Consider the following 26,147-nt stretch of genomic DNA (forward strand, 5'->3'; position numbering starts at 1 on the left):
GCGGAGTCAGCGAGTGTGGGCAGGGCAGGGCGGCAGGGGCTGGGCAGTGTGGGCACCGCCACCAAGATTTTAAGAACTCCAGCTTTGACCGTGAGACAGGAACCCCCATGAGATAGTCAGTGGAGGGATGACAAGCTGTGGGACCAGGTAAGAGGCTGTCCCTTCATCTAGGGCACGAGCTGGCAACTTTTTCCGCGAGGGCCAGAGAGCAAATACTCCTAGCCTTGCCCGTCACGGGGTCTGTGCCACAGCTCCTCAACATGGCCTGTGTGGTGAACACAGCTGTAGGTGGCCAGTGAAGCAGAAGATTCCCCTCTGTTCCGGGAAAACTCCAGTCAGGACATTGACATTTGAATTTCACAGAATTTTCATGTCATGAAACATTCTTTTGATTTTTCTTCCCAGCCATTGAAAACTGAAAAAACATTCTTAGCTTGGGGTCAAATAAAAACCGTTGGCGGCAGGATTTGGACCGCAGCCGTCGTTTGCTGTCCACCCGCCAGCCCCCAGCTTTAAAACAGACCTCCACCGTCGTCCTGGGCCAGACAGAACCCAGCAGACGCTGGGGTAGGAGAGCAAAAGGAACACAACCCGCTGCCACGATAAGCAAATGAAAAGAGCGGAGGCGGCCCTAAGTTCTCGCCGGCCCGTCTCCGTCGCAGAGGTCAGGCCCCTGGGGCTGGAGTGAGATCAGAGGCCAGACAGGCAGGCAGAGCTGGGGGCGGGGGTCACGGACAGGCAGGCAGAGCTGGGGGCGGGGGTCGTGGAGGCCGTTGTGGGGGGACACACGGAGGGCTCCGGGCAGACGGAGACACGGCCGACTGACCCCACTGAAGCGGACCAGTCATTGGGGAACGAAAGACGTCCTAACCTTTACAGTGAGACTTAGGGAATGAACCCGTGTCGTCTCGTTCTCATACAAAGTGAGCTGTAGTCTAGAACAAGATGACAAAGTTGGAGAATTTATTTGGTCGGTGAATTACTGTGAGTTAGGAAACTGAGTGTCCGGGACAGACACGGAGAGCGAGCCCGGCCCCGGGGCCTCCCCGAGAGGAAGGGCCCCGCCCCGGCCCCCACACGTTAAGCTTCGATCCCTGCACCCGGCGCACCCGCGCACGGCTGCACCTTATCGTCCGAGACTCCAGGGCCTAAACGCGCCCGGCGCGCACGCAGAGCCCCCCGGAGCTCCTCGGCGGGACGGACGCCGTCCGGGTAAGGCCCGTGCGCCTCTCGAGGCTCCGTGGCCGAGGGACGCCGCGCACCTGCGTGCACCTGCAGGTGGAACCGGGCGCCCGTCGCGCCGCAGCCCCCGATGCCGCGGCCCGCGTGCGCCCGCTCCGGGGACTGCGCCTGCGCGGCCGGCCCTCACGGAGCCCGGGGAAGGTTGCGCCTGCGCAGTCGGCCCACTCCGGCCCGGGGGCGGGACTGCGCCTGCGCAGTCGGCCCAACCCAGCCCTGGGGGCGGGGCGACGCCTGTGGAATCGCCCCTTCAGCGGCGCCTCGGCACCTAGAGCCGCCCGTCCGGCCGGGCCCCGGGGAGAGGCGGGCGTGCGGGCATTGCGCCTGCGCGCGCCGGCCCCGCCCCCGGCCCCGCCCCGGCCGCGCGGGGCCCTGGGAGGGGTGCAGCGTCCGGCGGCTGCGGCGGCGGCGCGGGAGGGGCCGGGGGCGGACAAAGCCGAGGCCGATGAATGGGGCGCGTCCGCCTGCGCGGCCGTGGGGTCCCCGCGGTGAGTGCGCGGCTCGCGTCCCGGGCCGGCCGTCCAGGCGCGCCGTCGGGGCCGGGGCCGGGACCGGAGGGTCGGGGCCGGACCCGGGGGCCGGGGGCTGGAGGGCGAGGCCGGGGTCGGGCCGGGCGGGCGCGGGGTCGCCTGCGCAGGGCGGGGCGGGGGCGGCCTGCCGTGGTGGGGACCCCGCCCGGGCGGCGGACTCGGCCTCGGTGCCCGGACGCCGCTCCAGCTGCGCGCCCCGCGGCCGCCGGCCCGGCTGACAGCGGGACACCCGGGGCGCCTCTTCCGGCCGCGCGGCCGGCGGAGCGAGCGCGAGGCGGTGGGAGCGGGCGCGGACGCCGGGCCGGCCGCGGGCGAGCACGGGGACAGGCGTGCCGGCCGGCGTGGGCTCTCCGGCTGACCACGCGGCGTGCCCCGGGCCGCAGTCGCCCTGGGCGGGGGTCACCGGCCAGCAGACAGGTGCCCGGTGAGTGTCCGTCCTGAGGGCCTCTGCCCTCCGCCACCGCCACGGATCGCCTTCCACCCTGTGCCTTTCGGGTGTCCCCCAACCCCGGTACAGTATTTCATTTTCTGTGCGCTTCCAGGAAGGGGCAACCGGGGCCTCGTTCACACGGCTCAGCACACGAGACGCTCCTCATGTCTGCACGCTTCTGATGCTTCTTGGTTGCTGAGCGTGTTTCTGGGTATGACATTCAAGTGTAAGTAGTCAAAGCCCGAATCAAGCTGCAGAGCAGAATTTCGGTCGTTTTTCCAGTTGCGGTGGTTTTTTTTTTTTTTTTTTTGACCCAAGTAACGATGGAGTCATTTATCTTTTTTTCTGTGACCCACACCATTCTGCCTGCTTAAGAGAATTGCCAGCCCCCTAGACTCTCGGTGCATTTTGAGTGACAGTCCGTAGACACATGTAATATACATCTCTCTGCAAGCAAGCCTCTGCCCAGCTGGGCCATCAGGAGACGCTTCTGTGGGCATTCTCAAGTTTGTAAAAAAGGGAAGTTATTTGTTTTGAAGTGAACTCTGATCAGATCAAGTCCATAGTATTGAAAAACGCATCTCAGACTTGCGTGAGACCAGTTTGCTAAGGCATTCTTGTGACTTTGTATATTAACTTTTGATGTCTTCTCTACGTATGGTGTTAAAATTAGGAGAGGAGGAAGGATTTAGTTGGAGTTTTTAAAAAGCGCTCTGAACAAGCCAAATTGCAGTTATGACTTAATTTCCACGCAGAGTTGTCTTGTGAGAGGAGACTGCTCTCACCAGTTCATACCCGGGGCCTGCCACGAGCTGTCTGTGCAGGGGTGCACGCTTCCTGTAATCCTTAAACAGATGGTATCGGCTTGTGGTGGTTTACATTTTCTCAGGAAAAGATGTGGCACAAGTTAAGAGATTCTATGAATCTTCAGGAAGTTAACCTCCTGTATGGGAAGAAAGCACAGACGTTGAGTCCACATTGCCGCACACGTACTGTTAACCCTGATGTTTTGGGGCATGAAAAGTCTGCCCGACTTTTTCATGTCACCACACACAGAAGGAGGTTCGTGAGTGGCTCACGCTGTGCCAGGAGTGCTCCTGAAGCGCTGGGAAGGGTTTGAGGGGAACCGTTAGGGCCGTGGATTGAACCCTGCGTCTGTGCAGAGGAGCCGAGGCAGCTGTGCTCAGGACATGGTGAAGAGCGTGTGTGTTGTCTTTCAGATCCCTGCCCGGCGTGGAAGCTGGAGAGAGAGCAGACCTGGGCAGCAGCGCTGCGGGAGCACGAGGCGCTGTGGCCGTGGTCAGTCTGTCCTCCCCGTGTCTCTGCCCGGCCTCAGCTCCTTCCTCCCAGCTCTGCTCTGATTCCCTCCTTCAGTGTGAGGACTGCCGGCGAGGGCAGGGGGCAGTGCTCGCAGGCACACGGGGGCGCCTGCCAGGGTTGGCTGGGGCCCCTCCGACTGTCCCTCAGCAGCGCCGGTTCCTCCTAAGCTTCTCTGCACAAAGCAGGCGACTGAGAGGTGACCGTCATTCTCCTGGTTACTGCCTGACGTCTAATGTAAGCTGTAGGAGGCATCATCTTTGTTTACGGTTGGTGTCTTACTGAATTCAGCCGCACGGAGTCCTGCCCCGACCACCCTGCACCCTCCCATCTGGCCTCCCGTCAGTGTCCGGGTGGCGGCAAACTTCCTGTCAGGCAACTTCCAGAGCCTCGGCCCCTTCCATTTCCCTGTCTTTCCCTCCCTCCTCCCTTAGGCTCTGTCACTGCCTGATTTTCGTCACTCTGAAGCATTTAGATCACTTCTAGCTAACTATCTGATGTGTGCTTTTGGCAGCTGGTATTCTGGAAGGCACGGTTAGGAATGAAAGCAGGCCTTTTCTCCTTCCTCCTGTTTCTGAGGTGGAGGGCCCGGGAGGGCTGGAGGTGCCTGCCTCCACGCGAGGCTTCTCGCCTCTCTCCTCTCGCCTGGCGCTGTTCTACCTGCTGGGGCAGTGGTGCATGTCCCGGTGGGGATGGGCAGAGAAGGCGGAGTGAGCTCTCCAAGGAAGATCACAGGCAGGCATGGGTGAGGGGATGGGCAGTGCAACAAGCGTGCTCTCGGAAGACTGCTTGGAGAGCAAGGGACCTTTGCATCCCGCGCCGAGGGGCCAGGGGTGGCGGAGCGGAGGCCCTGCGTGAGGAGCGGCCTTGAGCTGCGGAGCCCGGCCCCTGCGTTCGGGCCGTCTCCTGTCGTGAGCCCGTCCCCCACCTTGCTCAGGTGCTCACCCTGCTTGGGTTCCGCTCTCCTTTGGGTGAAGCCCTTGTGGCAGCCACCTGCCCCCTCAGCGAGGTCTGCGCACCCCAGGAACCGGAGAGGCCGGGCCTGGGGCGGGGCATCCCCTGCTGACCTGCCGCTGCCGCAGGGGCTCCTCAGTCCGCGCAACCCTGCCCAGCCCGCCCCAAGCCCGCAGGTCTAAACGTAGGGCCCGTCCTCATTCAGGGCCCGGCGACTGAGCCTGCCCGCGGTTGGCCTGCTGGGAGGGAGCAGCCCAGGGCGCGTGCTGTTTGGAGCAGGAGCTTGGGTGTCGCGCAGTCGCACGCGGACACTTGAACCATGTCCAGGGGCAGCCCGCCGCGGCCACCGATCAGACCTGTGGCTGGTGGGACCACCCGCTGCCCCAGAGAAGCCGCTGGTACTGAGTGGAGGGCCCTCGAAGCCAGAGCAGAGCCAGCCGGGCGGCCCTGGTTTGTGAGCCTCAACATCTCGGGGTGGACGGGCCACGGCCCTGCACGGAGCCCGTGTGCCTGCTCGGGCCGCGCCATGTTTCCAGCGCGGCTGCATCGGGGTGCCCGCCGCGTCTCGAGGAGCTGGCTCCGGGTCTCTCGGTTCGGCCTCCGCAGTGTGCTCTGGCCTCCGTCCGGCTCTTGGGCTCTGTGCGGCCAGTCCTGGGTGGTGGCTTGTCTGCACTTGAGGCGGCTCCTCCCCGGGAAGATGTTAGCCGTGGCCCTGCATCCTCAGCAGGTGTGGCTCACTCTCAGTGTGGACCAGATCTGCACTGGTAGCCTTGGTGGGAAGGCTGCCACATCCAAGGGCGAGGCCGCCGGGCGCAGGGCGGCACTGGTGCCCCAGCTGTGCCCGGCAGCTCCCGGGAGCCCGGGGCTTGGGCGGTGGCTTGGGAGCAGGTCCAGGTGCCGCTGCTCCGGCCCTGAGCTGCAGCGCTGGTGTGCGTCCCCCGCCCGTGCTTCCGGGCTCCGAGGAGGCAGCAGGGGCCGCAGCACGTCGCCGCTGAGCATCCTTCTCTTCTCAGGAAAGGCAGTCCAGCGGTTCGCACTCAGCGCGTCAGCACGCTGCCTGCGAGGGCCCAGGTTCAGTCCCTAGTCAGGGACCCAAGGTCCTGCGAGCTGCACGCCACCCCCCTCCCCCAGAGGGAGAAAGAGGCAGAGGGCCGTGCTCGCCCCAGCAGCGAGGCCGTGGAGGGAGTGAACGGTAGTCCTCACTGCGTTCAGCGGCCAACCTGCAGTCTGGTCTCCCCACTCGGGACGTTGATTTTTTAAAGAGACGAGGCCAGTCGTCTTGCAGAAATGTCCCTGTGTCTGGGTCTGTTTGCCATTTTCTCCTTTGCTGTTGACAGTTGACCCTTGAACAACACGGTGGGCAGTTGGGGGCCACCCTCCGTGTGGTCAGCAGTCCGAGGATAAGTTGCAGCTGGACCCTGTGGCCCAGCTGCTCCACCCGTGGGTGCCACCCGCCGGGGACCCTGCGTCTTCAGGCGGCGGTGCTGGGCCTCCTGTGCGCCGCCCTCAGACTGTCCTGTCGGGACAGACCCCGCCCGGGCTGTGGTTCCTTCCCCTGCCTTTCACGTGCTTTTCCTCGCCCGTGACACTCGAGGAAGGCGGGACGCTGTGCCTTCTCCCCTCGTCACCCCTTTGCAGGGAGCAGTGGCTGCAGTGTCGTCCCCCCCGCCCCGCCCCGTGGCAGGTGTTTTCATTTCTCCTCTTGATTCTTGAGCATCAGTGCAGACAGGCAGATCCAGCCGTTACGTTATAGCCTGCTGAGGTTTTCCGTCTCTCTGTTGTACGTTCAGACAGTTGTGACCGACTGTGGGATCCCCGTGGAGCCGGCTCCTGGCGGCACGTCCTTTCTGCAGCCTTTCCTGTTTCCAGAGCTGCAGTCGGCTCTTTCTGCAGAGCGCTGTGGCCCCCGGCACTGCAGGAGGGTGTTTAGAAACCAGAGTCCAGGGGCCGCTGTGCTCAGTGTGCTCGTGGGGCACTGCAGCCTTAAGCGCGGGTCTGGTGCACAGAGCTAGGGGATCAGTGTCTAAAACATCAAGAGTCCATACTGATGTTTTCAAGACAAATTTAAAATTATGTAGTTTTACTTAATTTCTTTGTTTTTTTAAATTATATCTTTTTTGTATCCTGAAAACTTTGATTCTTAATGGCATTGGCATAGTTACATTTTGTTTTGTGCTAAAGTACATATAACCCAGGTAAAATGAAAACATTATGTTGCTGCTGCTAATGAAATCACTTAGCAAAATTTAAGGTGTTTTTTTGTTTTTAGTACGTATTCTGCTTCAGGTGAATAAAATCCTGTGTGTTAAAGCCCCTTCGTGAACATTCTTTGTTTGCAGTATGGTTGCTTATTTGATACGCCTTTAGATTTCACACTTGAAATTTTCTATGTTTTAATGTAGAGGTAATCACACCGCTCAAAAGTCAATTTTCTATGTTTTCTGGAGAAGGAAATGGCAGCCCACTCCAGTACTCTTGCCTGGAGAATCCCATGGAGGGAGGAGCCTGGTAGGCTACAGTCCATGGGGTCGGAAGAGTCGGACGTGACTGAGCGACTTCACTTTCACTTTAGATTTCACACTTGAAATTTTCCGTGTTTTAATGTAGAGGTAATCACGCTGCTCAAAAGTCAGCGTTATATAAAAGATACGATCAGCAAGCTCACTCGCATTCCTGTCTCCTCCACTGTTTATAGGCAACCATTTATTTCTGCTTCATCCTGCAAAATAAGCGTGTAAGTTGCTTCAGTCATGTCCAACTCTCTGTGACCCCATGGACGGTAGCCGCCAGGCTCCTCTGTCCATGGGATTTCCCGGCAGGAATAGTGGAGTGGGTAGCCACGCTGTCCTCCAGGGGATTTTCCCAACCCAGGCGTCAAACCTGCGCTTCTTATGTCTCCCGAGTCTGCTGTGCCTCCTGCGTTGGTTGGCAGGCTCTTTACACCAGCACCACCTGAGAAGTGCCAAAATCAGCTCTTCAAACAGACAGTAATGCTCGTAACTCACCTGTTTCTCTCCTGTCTTTTACGTCATGAAACCTCACGAGCACTGTTTACTGTGTGTGTCTCGCTTTTTCCCAGTGGTCTGTGTATAAACTGGGCTGCCCTGGTGGCTCCACTGGTGAAGAATCCGCCTGCAGTGCAGGAGACCTGGGTTTGATCCCTGGTTTGGGAAGATGCCCTGGAGAAGGGCATGGCAACCCACTCCAGTATCCTTGGCTAGAGAATCCCATGGACAGAGGAGCCCGGCTGGCTACAGTCCATAGGGTCGCAAGGGTTGGACGAGACTGAAGCGACTGGGATGCGCGTATGTGCCAGGCCTTACTCGCGGTGTGAGTGGTTTTGCAGTCTGGCTGTGGAGCTGCAGCGCCTGACCTGGGACAAGTGTTGCTGTGTGTCTGATGAGGCGGTCTTCAGCGTCTGTCCGTGGACGTGGGGTTCCTGGGTCCTTGGGTGAATGTGGCTTGGTAGGGGGCTCCAGAGTCCTCGCTGGGGTGGTGCCAAGCTTTGGGCCCTTCCTGCCTGGTTGGGTGAGATGACTTGAAGTTTTTCCTTTAATCTGCTGCGTCTGCAGCATGAGGAATGGAGATACTTGGTCGTGTATTTTTGGTGTTGTGGCAGGTGAGGGCCTGCACAAAAGCTGGTCTCTGTGTTAGGAAGCTGTTGAGTCCGCGGCGGGACATGCGCACATGGGATCCTGCTCTGACAGGCACTCCTGCGTTACAGCAGCCTGGAAGGCGCTTTCTTTAATTCTCAAAATGAAAAATAACTGTATGTTCCCCAAGTCAGAGCACACGCCTGGAATTGAGACTCTTCCACACACGGTATTTGTTCTAGCCCGTGGAAAGATCCTCTGGTCGGCTGCCTCTGCCTTTAGGCGCTTCGCCCTCGGAGCTGAAATGCGTGCAGTCATCTCAGCAGGCCTGGGCTGTGGGTCCGTCCTCTGCACTCCTATCCTCCCCCGTCTCTGCTCAGTTCAGGGGGCTGTGCTCCCTGCTGAGCGGAGCCCCACACCGCTCACCACCAGCTTCAGAGTGACCCTCTGGCTGTCGGGGGGTGGCGGCTGCACGGCCCCACGCAGGGAGGCCTGCCGCGTCTGTCGGAGGAGGAGGCTGTTTCACCCGCTGCCCCTGATCACCCTGTTTGACCTCCATGTTGATGATTTTCCCGTGGGCTAGTTCCTACTTGCTGGACATGGAAGCTGGACCGCAGGACAGCTGGTTCTGGATGCCACCCAGGTGCTGTGACCGGGGGCCCTCACCTTTCAAGCCAGAGATGCTCCAGAGCTCTGGGACGGGTGACCAAACCCAAGTTGTTCCTCACACCCGTGTAGAATTATGCCCAGCGCCTCAGGTGCATAATCCTTCGCGGTGTGAGAACTAAAGCCAACATCCTTTTTTGTCTTTCTAAATATTTGGTGCGAAAATGGTAGAAAAAGTAGTAGGAAGCCGCTAGAGCCAAAGGCAGCATTTTCCCTAAAACAGAAACGTCAGGGCTTCCCTGGCCGTCCAGTGGTCGGGCTCTGCTTCCACTGCGGGGGGCGTGAGTTCAGTCCCTGGTCAGGGAACCGAGATCCCCATGCAGCCAAAAGGAAAAAAATAGAAACATCCCACTTACGATGTTGAGCTAGTGTGTAGAGAGCTGGTCCAGCCATAGAGGAAGACAAACAGGAAGGCAGCGGGCTCCCCTGACAGCCCCGTCCCGGGCGCGCGCTGGTGGTACCCCCAGCGCCAGACTCTCCCGTCTGTGCCAGGAAGGTGCTGGCGTTAGCCCTGGCGCAGGCCCTCGGGGCTGGCCGGGCTGGTGGTGGCGGGTTCCGTCACCCGGGTGGTCCCAGCCGGCGGCACTGCGGTCCCATGAGTCTTCCCTGCTCCTGGTCTGCTCGGGGTGGGCGGTGGGATCAGGTTGCTCTCTGGGGAGACTGCTTCCAGCGGTTTGTTGCCCCCTTGGACGGTGCCTCGTGTGTGGCCCCCCGGCGCTTCCCCCAGGGGTGCACCCAGTGCGGGCGTTAATCAGCACCCCGCACGAGATGGAGCCGTTCGGCTGAGTTCCTGCGTCTCTGTTCACGGGCTGGACGTGGAGTGGGAGCCCTGCCCTGGCTCTCTGGTGCTGCAGCTGATGTAAGGAGCTGAGGGTGAATTTCTCTGTCACTTCTCAAAAGTAGTAGTTCCTATCATCCTCCAGAGGTGACCGATTGAGGATTTTATTTGGGATTATGCATTAATAGACTTAAACATTTGATGAGTTTTGATGTATAATGTTGACCCTTACTTACGTTCAGATATCTCATTTTTGGACAGGGGGAGCCCTTCAGGTTGACACCTTGGATCCTTCCCGCGCTGCCCTCGTCCGCTCGCAGGGGTCCTGGCTCCCCTGGTCCCCAGAGCATCCTCGGCTCATTTCGTGGCTTCCCGCCCCTGGACCTCGTGGTCCTCGGGAACCTTGGCTCCTTTAGTGGGAGACGTGTTTGAGAGCTGTAGTCTGGAGGTCGCGGGGGTCGCTGCTCTCAGGACTTTGTACCGAGCAGAGCGGGGTGGGTCCCACTCCCAGGGCCGCGGGATGCGCATCTGGCCTTCCCGGTCCATCTCTGCGAGGACGAGGGGGACCGGGGCCCGCCTCACCAGCTCTGCACGCGGCCCAGTCCTTGCTGAAGGCACATCGGTGCCTCTAGCCCAGGGACCCACGTGTCGTCCAGCCGCTCCCTCGGCTCAGGGCCAGCGCTGTAGCCGCACGGCGCCCACTGGCTCTCCTGGGACGCTCATGCAGTGCGTCCTGCAGGGAGACGCCCTGAGCACTCCGCTGTCCAGTCGACTTCTCAGGAAGGACTCAAGGAAAGCTGTCTCCCGAGCTCCTGCGTGTTGGTAACAGTGTCTCTGCGTCCTTGTACTTGGATGTCAGGTTGACTGGAGGCAAAATGCTTGACCCACGTGGTTTTCCTTGAATGTGGTAAACATGTTACTCTGTCGTCTCACAGCGTAAAACGTTGCTGTCAGACCCGTGACAGATTGCTTTCCCTTACAGATGGCCCTGGTTTTTGCCCGAATGGCCTTTCTTTTCAATCCAGTGGTTTTCCTGGGATATGCCTGTGTGCTCACGGTTACAGGCGCATGGTCTCCGCCCTCTGGCTTGTTCTCCTGTTTCTTCAGTAACTTTATTTGTGTGCTGAATTGCATGCCTGGCTGTGCACAGGCCCTTCTCTGGTTGCTGTGAGCAGGCGCCGCTCTAGTTGCGACGTGCAGGCTTCTCACTGCCGTGGCTTCTCTCATCGCAGAGCACGTGCTCTGGAGTTCGTGGACTCGGGAGTTGGAGTTCCTGGGCTCTAGACACAGGCAGGGTTTAGCTGCCCTGTGGCATGTGGAATCTTTCTGGATCGGGGATCAGACCGGTGTCCCTGCATTGGCAGGAGGATTCTTCACCAGGGAAGCCCAGGATGCCTTTCAGTACACCTGTTTATTCCAGAGTTGTCAGTAATCTGTTCTCTTGCCCTGTCCCCCTTTTTTGTGGGGAAACACCTTGATTATACACATGTTGGATTTTCTTTACCTAAATTTTAAATTAGTCAGCTTCTTCTGAGTCTTTTTTTATCCGTTTATTTCTTTTTCATTAAAACTTTTTCTTTCCTAAACTCTTCTGTTAACCTTCCGCAATCCTCTGCGAAGTTTATCTGTTCTTTTGTCGCTTGTAACTTAGTCTTTATTCTAAAATGACATTTTACTTTTATTTGTAATAGTTTCTTAGGATCTGTAAGCTCATCTCAGTGTTTTTCTGTCTTGATTTATTTCGTTCTTTTGTATTATTTTCTTAATTTTGTTAGCTTCTTTTGAAATAAGTTACTCAATTTCACTTAATCTGTGTTTATGTTTTTCTAGCGTGATTTCATTACCTATAGAGATGTTTTTCCGCCTTCATTACTTTTTCTCTTATCCTTCTGTAGGATTTAATCTTAACCCTTTTCTGTTGTTTATTGTATTGCTTTCTAGTGGTGCTGTAACAAATTATCACAGACTTGGTGGTCGAAGGCAGCACACATCCGGAGGCCAGCAGGCTGCGCTCTGGGCCCTGGGCCTCAGTCACGGTCCTGCCAGGCTTCCCTTCTGGAGGCCTGGCAGAGGGTGGCTCCTCGCCCTTCACCTCCAGACGCCCCTGCGTCCCTGCGTGTGGGCCCACCCTCCATCTTCAAAGCCAGCGACCCTGCGTCTCTCACCTTCCACAGGCATATTTTCATGTCTCTCCTCTGCCTCTTTGTTTCACTTTTGAAGACCCTCATGACAGCATTGGGTCTCCCCAGATAGTCCAGGATTCAGTTCAGTTCAGTCGCTCAGTCGTGTCTGACTCTTTGTGACCCCATGAACCGCAGCACGCCAGGCCTCCCTGTCCATCACCAACTCCCGGCGTTCACTCAAACTCATGTCCGTTGAGTCAGTGATGCCATCCAACCATCTCATCCTCTGTCGTCCCCTTCTCCCCCCGCCTCCAATCTTTCCCATCATCAGGGTCTTTCCAAATGAGTCAGCTCTTCGCATCAGGTGCCCAAAGTATTGGAGCTTCAGCTTCAGCATCAGTCCTTCCAATGAATATTCAGGACTGATTTCCTTTAGGACGGACTGGTTGGATCTCCTTGCAGTCCAAGGGACTCTCAAGAGTCTTCTCCAACACGACACTTCAAAAGCATCAATTCTTCGGCACTCAGCTTTCTTTATGGTCCAACTCTCACACCCATACATGACCACTGGCTATGAAAAACCATAGCCTTGACTAGATGGACTTCTGTTGGCAACATAATGTCTCTGCTTTTTAATATGCTGTCTATGTTGGTTATAACTTTTCTTCCAAGGAGCAAGTGTCTTTCATTTCCGTGGCTGCAGTCACCATCTGCAGTGACTGTTTCCACTGTTTCCCCGTCTGTTTGTCATGAAGTGATGGGACCGGATGCCATGATCTTCCTTTTCTGAATGTTGAGTTTGAAGCCAACTTTTTCGCTCTCCTCTTTCACTTTCCTCAAGAGGCTCTTTAGTTGTTTGCTTTCTGCCCTAAGAGTGGTGTCATCTGCATGTCTGAGGTGATTCATATTTCTCCCGGCAATCTTGATTCCAGCTTATGCTTCATCAAGCCTAGCGTTTCTCATGATGTACTCTGCATATAAGTTAAATAAGCAGGGTGACAATATACAGCCTTGACGTACTCCTTTCCCGATTTGGAACCAGTGTGTTGTTCCATGTCCAGTTCTAACTGTTGCTTCTTGACCTGCTTACAGATTTCTCCAGAGGCAGGTCAGGTGGTCTGGTAGTCCCATCTCTTTCAGAATTTTCCAGTTTGTTGTGATCCACACAGTCAAAGGCTTTGGCATAGTCAATGAAGCAGATGTTTTTCTGGAACTCTCTTGCTTTTTTGATGACCCAACGGATGTTGGCAATTTGATCTCTGGTTCCTCTGCCTTTTCTAAAACCAGCTTGAACATCTGGAAGTTCACGGTTCACATATTGCCGAAGCCTGGCTTGGAGAATTTTGAGCATTACTTTGCTAGCATATGAGATGAGTGCAATTGTGCGGTAATTTGAGCATTCTTTGGCATTGCCTTTCTTTGGGATTGGAATGAAAACTGACCTTTTCCAGTCCTGTGGCCACTGCTGACTTTTCCAAATTTGCTGGCATATTGAGTGCAGCACTTTCACAGCATCATCTTTGAGGATTTGAAATAGCTCAACTGGAATTCCATCACCTCCACTAGCTTTGTTCATAGTGATGCTTTCTAAGGCCCACTTGACTTCACGTTCCAGGATGTCTGGCTCTAGGTCAGTGATCACACCATCGTGATTATCTTGGTCATGAAGATCTTTTTTGTACAGTTCTTCTGTGTATTCTTGCCACCTCTTCTTAATATCTTCTGCTTCTGTTAGGTCCATACCATTTCTGTCCTTTATCGAGCCCATCTTTGCATGACATGTTCCCTTGGTATCTCTAATTTTCTTGAAGAGATCTCTAGTCTTTCCCATTCTATTGTTTTCCTGTATTTCTGTGCATTGATCACTTAGGAAGGCTTTCTTATTTCTACTTGCTATTCTTTGGAACTCTGCATTCAAATGGGTGTATCTTTCCTTTTCTCCTTTGCCTTTTGCTTCCCTTCTTTTCACAACTATCTGTAAGGCCTCCCCAGACAGCCATTTTGCTTTTTTGCATTTCTTTTCCATGGGGATGGTCTTGATCCCTGTCTTCTGTTCAATGTCACGAACCTCTGTCCATAGTTCATCAGGCACTCTGTCTATCAGATCTAGTCCCTTAAATCTATTTCTCACTTCCACTGTATAATCATAAGGTATTTGATTTAGGTCATACCTGAATGGTCTAGTGGTTTTCCCTACTTTCTTCACTTCAAGTCTGAATTTGGCAATAAGGAGTCCATTGTCTGAGCCACAGTCAGCTCCTGGTCTTGTTTTTGCTGACTGTATAGAGCTTCTCCATCTTTGGCTGCAAAGAATATAATCAATCTGATTTCGGTGTTGACCATCTGGTGATGTCCATGTGTAGAGTCTTCTCTTGTGTTGTTGGAAGAGGGTGTTTGCTATGACCAGTGTGTTCTCTTGGCAAAACTGTTAGTCTTTGCCCTGCTTCATTCTGTATCCAAGGCCAAACTTGCCTGTTACTCCAGGTGTTTCTTGACTTCCTACTTTTGCATGCCAGTCCCCTATAATGAAAAGGACATCTTTTTTGGGTGTTTGTTCTAAAAGGTCTTATAGGTCTTCATAGAACCGTTCAACTTCAGCTTCTTCAGCGTTACTGGTCATAGACTTGGATTACTGTGATATTGAATGGTTGCCTTGGAAACGAGCAGAGATCGTTCTGTCCTTGTGATCACATGGACCACAGCCTCGTGTAGCTCAGTGAGTCGTTTTCCGTTAATTCTGCTGAGCGGCCTGGACGCAGAGCCCGGCGGGTCCCTCGCGCCCGCTGCGCCCTGTCCGTGTCGCTCCTGTTCCCGTGCGCCGCTGAACCCCGCGGCGTTTCTCTGCCAGCAGGACATCGTTTGCCCTTCCGCTAGTCGCCTGGTGACGCACTCTGTGTGGTTTTGCTAGCGGTGTTAGCTCATATTAATTCTTATAGGAATATTTTTGCTGAGTATTGAATTCTGGTTTGGCTTTTTTTTCCCCACCACAACTCTGAAGACGTACTTCTTTTGTCTCCTGGTTTACATTGCTTGTCTTGAAAAGTCAGTAGTCTAGTTATTTTTTCTTGAAACAGTTCCTGGGGCTGTGTTGCAGTGTGTATTAGGAAGATGAGTATAATGAGCCTGTGCGCTCATCACCCAGCTTTGACAGACAGACAGTCAGACAGACGCATGGCCATTCCAGCTCTGCGTCCCCCCTCGGTTATTTCAAAGCAGATACCAGAAGTTGTGTTTCATCTGGACATTCTCCAGTTAGTGTCTTGGAAAGACGGGATTCTTTAAAAAGTCGTATCCACAGTATCTTTATACCTTAATAAACTAAGAATTACTTCAAATGTTCACTCAGCGCCCAGGCCTCCCGTCTCGCCTGAGGAACGCGCTTGGTCGTCTGCTGACTCACACGGGACTCAAGCGGTTCGTTAGAGAAGCTGGGTGGTCTGTCCTGCTGCAGAAGCCCCATGGTCTGGATTCTGCTGATGTCCTCCCGCTGGCGGTACTGAGCTAGGTTCCTCCAGCCCTCCTCACTGTTATCTCTGTGCTTTTTCTTATTTTTAGCACTTTTTTTTCTCTTTAAATCTTGCTTGGGGTTTGTAGGGATTCTTGAATCTGTGGTCTGAAGTCTGATCAAAACTATGCTTTTTTTATTACACTTTCTTTTCTTATTCTTCTCCGTTACGGCACATCAGAGCATATTCGACAGGAGGCCCTGGTTCCTGCGTCCTGCGTATCCTGGCTTGCGCCTGCTCACCCCAGACTCCGCTCCTCCCGCCCCCGCAGCCACAAGTCTGGCCTCTTGGTGACTGTTTGTGTCTCACAGGTGAGCTCGCTTGTGTCGCACTTCAGGGTGCACGTGTGAGTGAGTGTCCGGTAGCTGTCTCTCTCTGACGTCACTTAGTGTGACCCTCTCCAGGCCCACGTGTGTCACCGCATTCGTAGCCGCACCCCCTCCTGCATGCGTGTCTTCTGTGCACCACCCCCAGCCCCTCGGACCTCCAGTGCTCCAGGAGCAGCAGCCTGTTTGCCCTGTGTGCCCCGGACACGTTTCTCAGCCTCTCTGTGCCCCTGCCCTTTGGTGTAGAAGGAGACGCGTCACACTGAACCTTCCTTGAAAGACTGTCACGTGGCTTAAGTGAGCCCGAGCAAGGCTGAGCAGGTAAGAGAGGCCCGCAGGAAGCGGTCCACGCCATCACCCCAGGCTCTGGCCCCAGGAGTCTTCGGAGAGCCTCAGCGTCAACCGAGAATGGGACTTTTGCCTCGAAGGGAGACGAGCTGGTTCCTCGCAGACCTGAGAGGAGCGGGCGAGGTCGTCCAGGCCGGAGGCGCTGTCCGGGCCGGCTGGGTGGGAGGGAGCTCAGGGCAGCCGAGCTTGCTCTGCGGCCTTCCTAGGAGAGCACCTTTCCATGGAGGCCTCAAGACCTCTCGCACAGACGCCCGTGGCTTGCCCTTCTGCCTTGCGAGGGTCCTCGTCAGGAGTAGGAGCAGAGACGATACTAAATGCGTTTCTTCACCCAGTGGCTGTATGGTTCTCCTCCTTGCTTTCTGTCGACCTGGTGCATTCTGTTGGTTGATTTTTTAATGTTAAACCAAACCTTCTGACACAGCCCACTTACTCGTGGAACATTATCTTCAACCTAGTGCTGAATTTGACTTGTTACATTTTTCAGAACTTGCCACGTTTTCTTAAGGTTGTTCTGTGATCGTAGGGACGTGACTCTGACTCTTTTCCTGTTATGTCTTTGTGGGTCTTGGTGTCATGGTGGTTGAACCTTGTTAAAAGACTTGGGGAATGTTTCGTCTTTTATTTTCTGGAAGAGTGTTTCACCAGTAATTTGTTTTTTTCTCCAAAGTTTGGTGAAATTCACGCACGGAACCATCTGGACCTGGAATTTTAAGAGAAGGGACTAGGCAGAGGGCTGCTCAGGCTGCAGTGTGAGGCAGGCAGCATGACCGCTACGCGACAGCGACGCGTCTCTCTAGTGAGTCTCCGTCGTGCGTGGCTTTCGGGACTTACCTGTTTCACCTGAGCTGCTGAATTCATCACCGTGAAGTCGCTCGGCCGCCTGCTTGCCGCCTTTGTGTGTGGGCTCTTTGGTGGCAATGCCCACTTTCATTCTTGCTGTTGGTAGTTCCTGTCTTTTCCATTTTTTTCTCTTACTAATCAGTGTAGAAGTTTGCCAATTTTTTTGATCTGTCCAAAAAGCCAGTGTTCGGTTTCATTGATTTCCACCGCCACCCCCTCCCCCGCCTCTTCCCCGCTCCCCCTCAATTTAATTGATTTCAAATCTTTTCTCGTTTTCTTCACTTTGTTTGCTTCAGGATTAAATTGGCTGTACTTTTCCTTGGGACTTTTTTCTTTAACCCCTCGGCTTCATACATGTCTAAGTGTTACTTACCTAAAGATACTTGGGATTTTTCCAGATACCGTTCTGATGTTGATTTCTCGTTCAGTTCCCTTTTCCGAGGCCATTCTTTGATTTCAGTTCTTGTGAGTGTATTGCAATTCGCTTTATTGTCCAGAGAAGAGTCTGTCTTGATGAGCAGTCTGTACCCACCTTGAGGCCACGCGCATTCCACTTGTTTGCACTATTCCATAAATGTCATCGAGGCCAGGTTTGATGGTAACGTTTTCAGCTCTTCTGTTACCTTTACTGCTCTTCTGTCCGCTTGTCCCGTTAACTGTGAGTAGGGACGTGGGAGCCCAGCTGCCTCCGGCCCGCGGGGTCTGCTCCCTGTCTGTGGAAGGTCCCCTGTGGTCCTCTGCGTTCGTGCGCCCTCGCCGCGCAGTGCCGTGGCCCCGCCGGCGTGCCCGGGTTGGGGTTAGCACGCTGCACCTTCCTGTCTTTTTGCTTTGAGCCTCTCTCTCTCTTCACGTGTAACGTGTGTTTGTAGGCGGCGTGGAGTTAGCCTTCCTTTCGCCCTAGTCTGCCGGTCGCTGCGCTTCCTGGGCCGCAGCCGTATGGCCTGTGAGCAGAGGCGCTCTCCGTGTCCCCCTCCCTGGCTCTGTGCACAGAGTGCTTCTCGTCTGGCCGCCTGCGAGTGCCCTGGTGCCCCACGTTGGCTGTTGTCCGGCACCAGCTGGCTGTCGTTCCGTCCGCTCCTGACGTTGCCGCCTGGAGTCGTGTTCAGAGCCATGGGGTCCGGGCGGCCCAGAAGCCTGCTCCCACTCACAGCAGCCCGGCTGTCACCTGTGTCTCTGACTGAGAGGCTTCAAAGCCAAGGTTCCCACAGTAAAGCGCCAGGGCGGCTCCTACAGCGAGGGTGCACTCAGTCACATTTACAGGTTTATTATACGGAAAGGCGGAGAAGGCGGTGGCGCCCACTCCAGTACTCTTGCCTGGAAAATCCCATGGACGGAGAAGCCTGGTGGGCTGCAGTCCATGGGGTCGCTAGGAGTCGGACATGACTGAGCGACTTACTTTCACTTTTCACTTTCATGCATTGGAGAAGGCAATGGCAACCCACTCCAGTGTTCTTGCCTGGAGAATCCCAGGGACAGGGAGCCTGGCGGGCTGCCGTTTATGGGGTCGCACAGAGTCGGACACGACTGAAGTGACTTAGCATAGCATATAGAAAGGGGCTTCCCTCATAGCTCAGACAGTAAAGGAGACAAGGGTTCGATCCCTGGGTCGGGAAGATGCCCTGGAAAAGGAAATGGCAAAGGAGTCTGGCGGGCTACAGTCCATGGGGTCACAAAGAGTCAGACACGACTGAGCGACTTTCACTGTGTGAAAAGGGATACAGATGAACAGCCAGATGAGGACGCACAGGCTCCTGAGTGCAGGGGTGTCTGTCCTCGTGGAGTTGGGGTGCGTCACCCTCCGGACCCGTGGGTGTGTTCGCTGGCCTAGCAGTTCCCCAAACCCCGAGCTGTTGGGATTCTGCTGGGGTTTTGTGCTGTGGGCCTGAGGAGTGTCCGCTCGGTCTCCAGGCCGTGCTGGGGGTCGGGGGCTGAGAGCTGGTTTCTGACCGTGGTGTGGTCTTTCTGCTGATGAGTCTCCATCGTCGCCTCGCCAGGACACAAGGTGTTCCTGTCACTCGGGAGCTCCCGAGAGTCTTAGGAGCCCTGTGCCAGGAGCTGGGGCACAGACCCGCACACACGCGTGTGTCACACTCCCCCACCTTGGGGTAGCTGGCATATGGTGAGCTGCACTCAAAGGGTGGACGTGCTGAGCACACACACACTCCCCTCGTGTTCATACACGTGGGCAGCTGCTGCGCAGAGGCACCTTCACACACAGTGAGTCTTCAACAGTTGCAAAGGTGTTCTTTTGTTGAAAAAGGATGATCTTTTCAACAAACGATATTTGAACAATTCATATACAAAACACTGAATTTGAGTCTTTCAAAGATCTAAATATAAAACAAACACAGGAGAAAATCTTTCTTAGATACAGCTCCCAAAGCATAATCCATAAAAAAATTAATTGCTGGGGACCTCCCTGATGGTCCGGGAGTTAAGAATCTGCCTTGCAGTGCAGGGAACTCAGCTGTGGTCCCTGGTCTGGGCCCTAAGGTCCTGTGTGATGAGAAGCACCTGAGGCTGGAGCCGCAGCTCCAGGCCCGCACACCACAGCGAGTGCCACAGTGCAGGGCGCGCGTGCTGCAGCTGAGACCCCGCAGGCCAAGTAAGGAGTTCTTTTTCTTTTTAAAGAACACGTGGTTTAAAAAAAGCAAACTGGTAAACTGGACTTCATTAAAATTAAGAGCCTTTCCTTTCAGAGAACACTGAAAAGAGTGAAAAGACAAGCCACAGACTGGACTCACACAGCTGATAAAGGGCTTCTCCAGACACGAAGGACTCTGAGGACTCGGTAACGAGGAAGTACACGATCCATAAGACATAGACAAGACACGTGAGCAGATGCTCCCAGTGGAGAGAAGCAAATGGCGAATAAGCCGTGAAGTGTTCAGTGTCGTCAGTCATTTAGTCATTTAGCTGAGTCGTGTCTGACTCTTTGCAGCCCTATGGACTGTAACCCACCAGGCTCCTCTGTCCATGGGATTCTCCAGACAAGAATACTGGAGAGGGTTGCCATGCCCTCCTCCAGGGGATCTTCCCAACCCAGGGATTGAACCAGGGACTCCTGCATTTTCAAGTAGATTCTTTACCACTGAGCCAGCAGGGAAGCCCACCTAATTAGAAGGGCTAAAATTGCAATGATGGGCCTCACCAAGTCTTGGTATTTTCTCTTTAAAAAAAAAAATTGAGTTTTGGCTGTGCCGGGCCTCATGGTCGCGTGTCGGCGCTCTAGTCTTGGCGAGCAGGGCTCCTTGCGGTGGGTGGGCCTCTCGCTGCAGTGGCCTCTCGCTGCAGACCACAGGCTCGAGACCGTGGGCTTCAGTGGTGGCCGTGTGCAGGCTCAGTGGTGGCGCAAGGACTCAGTTGCTCAGAGCCATGTGGGGTCTTCCTGGACCAGGGATCGAAGCCACCCCCTGCATTGGCCGGCAGATTCTTTACCACTGAGCCACCATGGACATCCCTTGGTGTTTTCTCTTTATGATCTTTTCTGACGTTTTGGGGTATATAACAGCATGGATATGTTACTCCCAAATCCCTAGTTTACCCCTCTCCCCTGCCGTTCCCCTTCGGTGACCAGAGGTTTGTTTCCTATGTCTGTGAGTCTATTTCTGTTTTGTAAATAAGTTTATTACCTTATTTTTTTTCACATTCTACACATACCATACTGAATGAAGTAAGTCAGACAGAGCAATGTCACATTTTTCTCTGTCTGACTTACTTCATTCAGTATGGTGATGTCTAGGTCCCTCTGTGTTCCTGCAGATGTTATTTAATTCTCTTCAATGGCCAAGTAGTCCTGCATTATGTCGTAGCCCGCCTCCTCCATCCGTTCACCTGTTGACGGAGATTCCGGTTTCTTCCACGTGTTGGCCGTTGTGCACAGTGCTGCTGTGAGCAGTGCGGTGCGTGGGGCACAGACGTGTGCCCGGGGTGGGACTGCAGGGTCTCGTGGCTGCTCTGCTGGTGGTTTTTTAAGGAGCCTCCATGTTGTTCTCCGTAGTGGCTGCACCGGTTTGCATCCCGCCAGCAGTGGAGCCGGGCTCCCTCTCCCCACACCCCCACCGTGGATCATTTGTAGACTCTGGATGGCGGCCCTGTGACCAGTGTGAAGTCGCACCTCACTGTCATTTCCTGCTACTCTGATTATTGGTGGTGTTGAGCATCTCTCCATGTGCCTTTTGGCCATCTGTATGTCTTCTTTGGGGAAATGTCTATTTAGAGGATATTTTCTTTCTTTTTTCTTTTTACCACCACCAGGATTTTATTCTTAAATAAATGCTCAGCCTCAGGCCTGGTTAGGCAGACAGCAGAAGAAGGCAGACCGCAGGCCCCTTGTCCGTGGGAGCAGTGGGATGGCCCAGGGAGGCAGAGACTCCGAGAAGGTAAGCAGGGCGCTCGGGGCAGGAGAGGCCGACGGAGAGGGTGTTTGGTCCTGTGACTGGGCTGTGAAGTCAGGAGCAAGCAGAGTCTCACCTGACCGTTGTGGGATCTCTCTCACACATACTGAGGCTGACGTATCCATGACTGGATTTGAAACGTGAGCGAGTCCTTGTCTTACTCGGTTCCATCTGTTGTAGGTGACGCAGAAGGAGCACCATGCCATCAAGCCACCAGCGTCCCTGTGCCCGAGACCAGCAGGTCCGCCCCGTGTGCGCGCACGTCTGCCCCGCGATGCGTTTACCGGGAGAACTCCGGGAGCGGCGTGAGGTGACACGCTCACGAGTTCGCCCGTCCACTGCTCAGTGAGATTCATGCTTAGCGTATTCATAAACATCCTGAGAGAGAGAGTTCTTCGGGCAGAACTGAATAGTTATGGTCAGTCATGGAGAACCAGCGGGAGCCTCGTCCCCAGGGAGCAGGTGATTCGGAGAATACAAACTTGAAAATAGAAGAGGAAGATGACTCGCACACCCCTAATCACAGTGTGGAGAGAATGGACTTGGGAAGTGAGCCGGAGGCCGGGAGGCAGGTGGGCCGCGGCCGGGAGCAGGCGGAGGGCGGCGAGGTGGGCTGCGCGGGCCGGCCCCCCGGGCGGCGCGCCTCCCCCGAGCCCGAGGACGACTACGGGGCGCTGCTGGCGCAGTACAGCAGCACCCTGTACAGCGTGGCCATGGAGGCCGTGACGCAGAGCCTGCTCTCCGGCCGCGGCCTGGGCTCCAGGAAGAAGTCCCCGGCCTGGAAGCACTTCTTCATCTCGCCGCGGGACAGCACCAAGGCCGTGTGCACCTACTGCATGAAGGAGTTCAGCCGCGGCAAGAACGAGAAGGACCTGAGCACCAGCTGCCTGATGCGGCACGTGCGGAGGGCGCACCCCACCGCGCTGGCGGGGGACCCCGCCCCGGCGCCGCGCCCCGGGGGCCCGCTGCTCCCCCGGGCGACCTCCAAGGGCCCGGCTCCCCTCCAGGCGACGGAGGAGGCCAGCTCCGCGGTCTCTTCCGAAGAGGCCGCCTCGGACGCACTGGCCTCGGAGAGGTACGGCCGGGACGAGGGCCCGGCGGGGCCGCCCGCGCACGCGCCCCCCCTGCACTGCAGCGAGCCTGCCGAGAACGGGGCGGAGAAGAACCTGCCCCTGCCGCGGAGCGGGTGCGGGTCCCGCCGGCGGTCGGCCGTCTGGAAGCACTTCTACCTGTCGCCCCTGGACAGCTCCAAGGCCGTGTGTGTCCACTGCATGAACGAGTTCAGCCGCGGCAAGAACGGGAAGGACCTGGGCACCAGCTGCCTCATCAGGCACATGTGGCGGGCGCACCGTGCCATCGTGCTGCGCGAGAGCGGCGGCGGCCCCGGGGCGCCTGCCCCCGGCCCCGCGCCGCCCCTCGGGCCCGCCCAGCCGCCGGACGCGGAGCCCGGGCCCCTGCCGGCGTCTCCAGGGAGGGCGCTCCAGGACCCCGCCTCCGCAGCCTCCTCCCCTGACCGGCCGGCAGAGGAGCTGCCGGTGCTCTGGGGCCACGGGGCCGCGGCGTCCCCCTCCTCCGACGCCGGCGAGGCCTCGTGGGGGTCGTCTCCCGAGACGCAGCCGGGTGGCGCGCCGAGCCCTCGGCCGCGGGAGCCGGGCGCCGTGTTCCAGCAGAACAAGAAGGTGATGAAGCGGCTGAAGTCGGAGGTGTGGCACCACTTCTCGCTGGCGCCCACGGACAGCCTTAAGGCCCTGTGCAGGCACTGCGGCTGCGCCATCAGCCGGGGCAAGCGGGGCGACGTGGGCACCAGTTGCCTCATGCGGCACCTCTACAGGCGCCACCCCGAGGTGGCCGGGGGCCAGAAGGGCTTCCTGGGGGCCGGCCTGGCCAGCTCGCCCTATGCCACCCTGGCTTCCGCCGAAACGTCCTCCTCCCGGTTGACAAACCTGCCGACCGTGGTCACCAAAAACCATCAAGCTGTGTTTCCCGTCAACAGCAAGAAGACCTCCAAGCTCTGGAACCATTTTTCTATCTGCTCCGCAGACCCCACGAAGGTCGCGTGCCTGCACTGTGGCCGGACCATCAGCCGGGGCAAGAAGCCCACAAACCTGGGCACCAGCTGCCTGCTGCGGCACCTGCAGCGCTTCCACAGCGGCGTGCTGAAGCCCGAGGGCGCCCGGGCTGCCCCACCCTCCCCTCCTGACACCCAGGCACCCCTGGGCGGGCCGTTGGCAGGTGCCGCCGCCTCTGACGACGGCAGCGAGAAGTTTTACGATTCTCACCCCGTTGCTAAGAAAATCACAAGTCTCATTGCTGAGATGATCGCCCTTGACCTCCAGCCGTACTCGCTGGTGGACAACGTTGGCTTCAATAGGCTGCTGGCATACTTGAAACCTCAGTACTCCCTGCCCCCGCCGGCCTACTTCTCCCGGACGGCCATCCCGGGCATGTACGAGGACGTGAAGCACGTCATCATGGCACACCTGCAGGAAGCCGAGAGCGGCGTGGTCCACTTCACGTCGGGCATCTGGATGAGCAGCCAGACGCGGGAGTACCTGACCCTCACGGCGCACTGGGTCACCTTCGAGCCCGCGGCCCGGCCGCGCTGCGAGGATCACCACTGCTCAGCGCTGCTGGACGTGTCACAGGTGGACTGTGACTACAGCGGCAGCAGCATCCGGAAGCAGCTGGAGTGCTGGTGGGAGGCCTGGGTGACGTCCACTGGCCTGCAGGTGGGCATCACCGTCACCGACAACCCCAGCATCGGGAAGACGCTGAACGAGGGGGCGCGCTCCAGCGTGCCCTGCTTCAGCCACACGGTCAACCTCATCGTCAGCGAGGCCATCAAGAGCCAGAGGATGGTCCAGAGCCTGCTGAGCACCGCCCGGAAGATCTGCGAGCGGGTGCAGCGCTCGCCCCGCGCCAAGGCCAAGCTGGCGGAGCTGCAGCGGGAGTACGGGCTGCCGCCCCACCACCTGCTGCAGGACGTGCCGTCCAGGTGGAGCACGTCCTTCCACATGCTGGAGCGGCTGCTCGAGCAGAAGCGGGCGGTGAACGCACTGTCCGCCGAGTGCGACTTCCGGGAGCTGCTGAGCTGCGACCAGTGGGAGGTGATGCAGTCCGTGTGCCACGCCCTGAAGCCCTTCGCCGCCGCCAGCCGGGAGATGAGCGCGCACGTGTCCACGCTGAGCCAGGTCATCCCCATGATCCACATCCTCACCCGCAGGGTGGAGATGCTGTTCCAGGAGACCATGGGCATCGACACCATGCTCCGCGCCCTCAGGGAGGCCATGGTGAGCCGCCTGTCCGCCACGCTCCACGACCCCAGGTACGTGCTGGCCACCCTGCTGGACCCGCGCTACAAGGCCTCCCTGTTCTCCGAGGAGGAGGCGGAGCAGTGCAAGCAGGACTTGATCAGGGAGCTGGAGACGCTGGATCCTACCTCAGAGCCCACGCCCGTCCCCAGTGGCTGCGAGCCGGGCTCCCCGCCCCGGGACTGCACCGGCGAGGAGAGCCTTTGGGCACTCATGGCCAAGCTGAAGAAGAGCGAGCGCGGAGGGCGGCCCAAGGTCCCCGAGGACATGGTGCTCGCCTACCTGGAGGAGGAGGTGCTGGAGCACAGCTGCGACCCGCTCGCCTACTGGAGCCTCAAGAGGGCCGCCTGGCCCAGCCTCTCCGCCTTGGCTGTGCGCTTCCTGGGCTGCCCCCCGAGCATCGTCCCCTCCGAGCGGCTGTTCAGCACGCCCCCCGAGAACGGCAGCTTCGGCCAATCCAGGCTCCTAATGGAGCATTTTGAGAAACTCATCTTTCTGAAAGTGAATCTTCCCTTAATATGCTTCCAGTACTGAAGAGCCCGCTGGAGCCACCCGGCGAGCACCGGCGTCTGCCCAGGCTGGCGCTCGCCACAGCCGGCCCTGCAGGACGGCAGGCCGGGCGCTCAGGTCCACGGCCGCGGGAGGGGCCGCCCGGCCCTCGCTGTTGCGGCCACACGTGCCTTAACCAGTCCTTCAGGCCAGGTACCACGGTGTGTGTTTTCAGAAGTCCACTAGAAGCAGCTTGTCTCGTCAATGATGAAATACGATGATTGGGTTTTCATTCGTAACTGTAAGGTTTTTTACAAGTTGGGGATCAGTAGTTTGTCTCAGTAGAATGGCAGAGGAGAGGTGAGCAGTTTTATTCCGTAGGCTTTTTATTCGATTATGTAAAAATCAGATCAGGTACTGTATTTTAGTTAAAAATTGCTTTAATTGCAACAGAACAGCCTTTGTGGCTGTCAAATAAAACCTGTAAATAGGAGGTGGAGTTGAAGCCATCTTGGCCGAGCAGTTCCTGACTGCGGCTCTGCAGGGCGTTGAGGGGGACGGAGCGTTCTGGGGGGCAGCTGTCGACCACGACAGAGGCGTGGCGTGGGCACCAAGCCCGAGCTGACATGTGACGAAGGGTCGGTCGCGCAGGGTTTCCGCAGAGAGCACGCGCCCGTTTCAGGGCCTGCCTGTGCCGCGTGGGCGGCTGGTGTGGACACCCCCACGTGTGGTGTACACCGTGTGGCCAGCGCGCGGCGCGACACGCTTACAGCCTCCTGTTGGTGAATCTCTGAGCCTCTGACTCAGTGGCTCTACATCATGAAGCTGTCTTGAAATTTGTGCACTGACCCCCAAATTGATCCAATTATGTACACAGTTCTTTTTAGAAGAGGTGGCTTATTAACAGGGAAGAAGATTGCTATGTTATGGTTGTAAGAATAGCCTTAGGCGTTTAGATTTTCTTTTATAAAATAGGGAGGATTCAGCCATCAGTGGGGTATTTTAGGATCCCAAGGACATCAGAATGGATTATCAGTCATCAGGTGTTTTTTTTAACAATAATATGTCTTCAAAGTTTTTGTCTCAGCGTCTAGAAAAGAATTCATTTTCTTACTTCAAACCAGTTAAATATTCTGGGTGAAACGAGTCACTGATTTGCCTATGACCTTTTAGAAAAGTTATTGTTTTGTTAAAATACTGTATCTGTTATTAATCTGAATTTGCATTGACTATGTTTTTAGTGTATTTATAAATGGTGAACTCAGTTTCTGAAATTAAACTTTTTATTTGCAATTTTCTA

The 26,147-nt window shown here is 56.5% G+C and overlaps 1 protein-coding gene across 13 annotated transcripts; it reads left to right on the forward strand.

Moving 5' to 3' along the window:
• Nucleotides 1-1,597: 1,597 nt before the first annotated feature.
• Nucleotides 1,598-26,147, forward strand: ZBED4 (zinc finger BED-type containing 4). Of its 13 annotated transcripts, none has more exons than XM_059887211.1 (6): nt 1,598-1,727; nt 2,312-15,447; nt 15,541-15,783; nt 16,478-16,606; nt 20,908-21,032; nt 21,228-26,147. In XM_059887211.1, the coding sequence occupies exon 6, from the start codon at nt 21,473-21,475 to the stop codon at nt 24,890-24,892; it is 3,420 nt and encodes a 1,139-aa protein (XP_059743194.1). In that variant the 5' UTR covers nt 1,598-1,727; nt 2,312-15,447; nt 15,541-15,783; nt 16,478-16,606; nt 20,908-21,032; nt 21,228-21,472; the 3' UTR covers nt 24,893-26,147. The 13 variants fall into 13 exon arrangements, with proteins under 13 accessions (XP_059743194.1, XP_059743197.1, XP_059743195.1 ...); XM_059887214.1 differs by having other exon boundaries at nt 2,312-15,135; nt 15,317-15,447; nt 15,541-16,606; XM_059887212.1 differs by having other exon boundaries at nt 2,312-15,123; nt 15,317-15,447; nt 15,541-16,606.

This window comes from Bos taurus, chromosome 5 (genome assembly GCF_002263795.3).
Source record: "Bos taurus isolate L1 Dominette 01449 registration number 42190680 breed Hereford chromosome 5, ARS-UCD2.0, whole genome shotgun sequence".
Taxonomy (NCBI): domain Eukaryota; kingdom Metazoa; phylum Chordata; class Mammalia; order Artiodactyla; family Bovidae; genus Bos; species Bos taurus.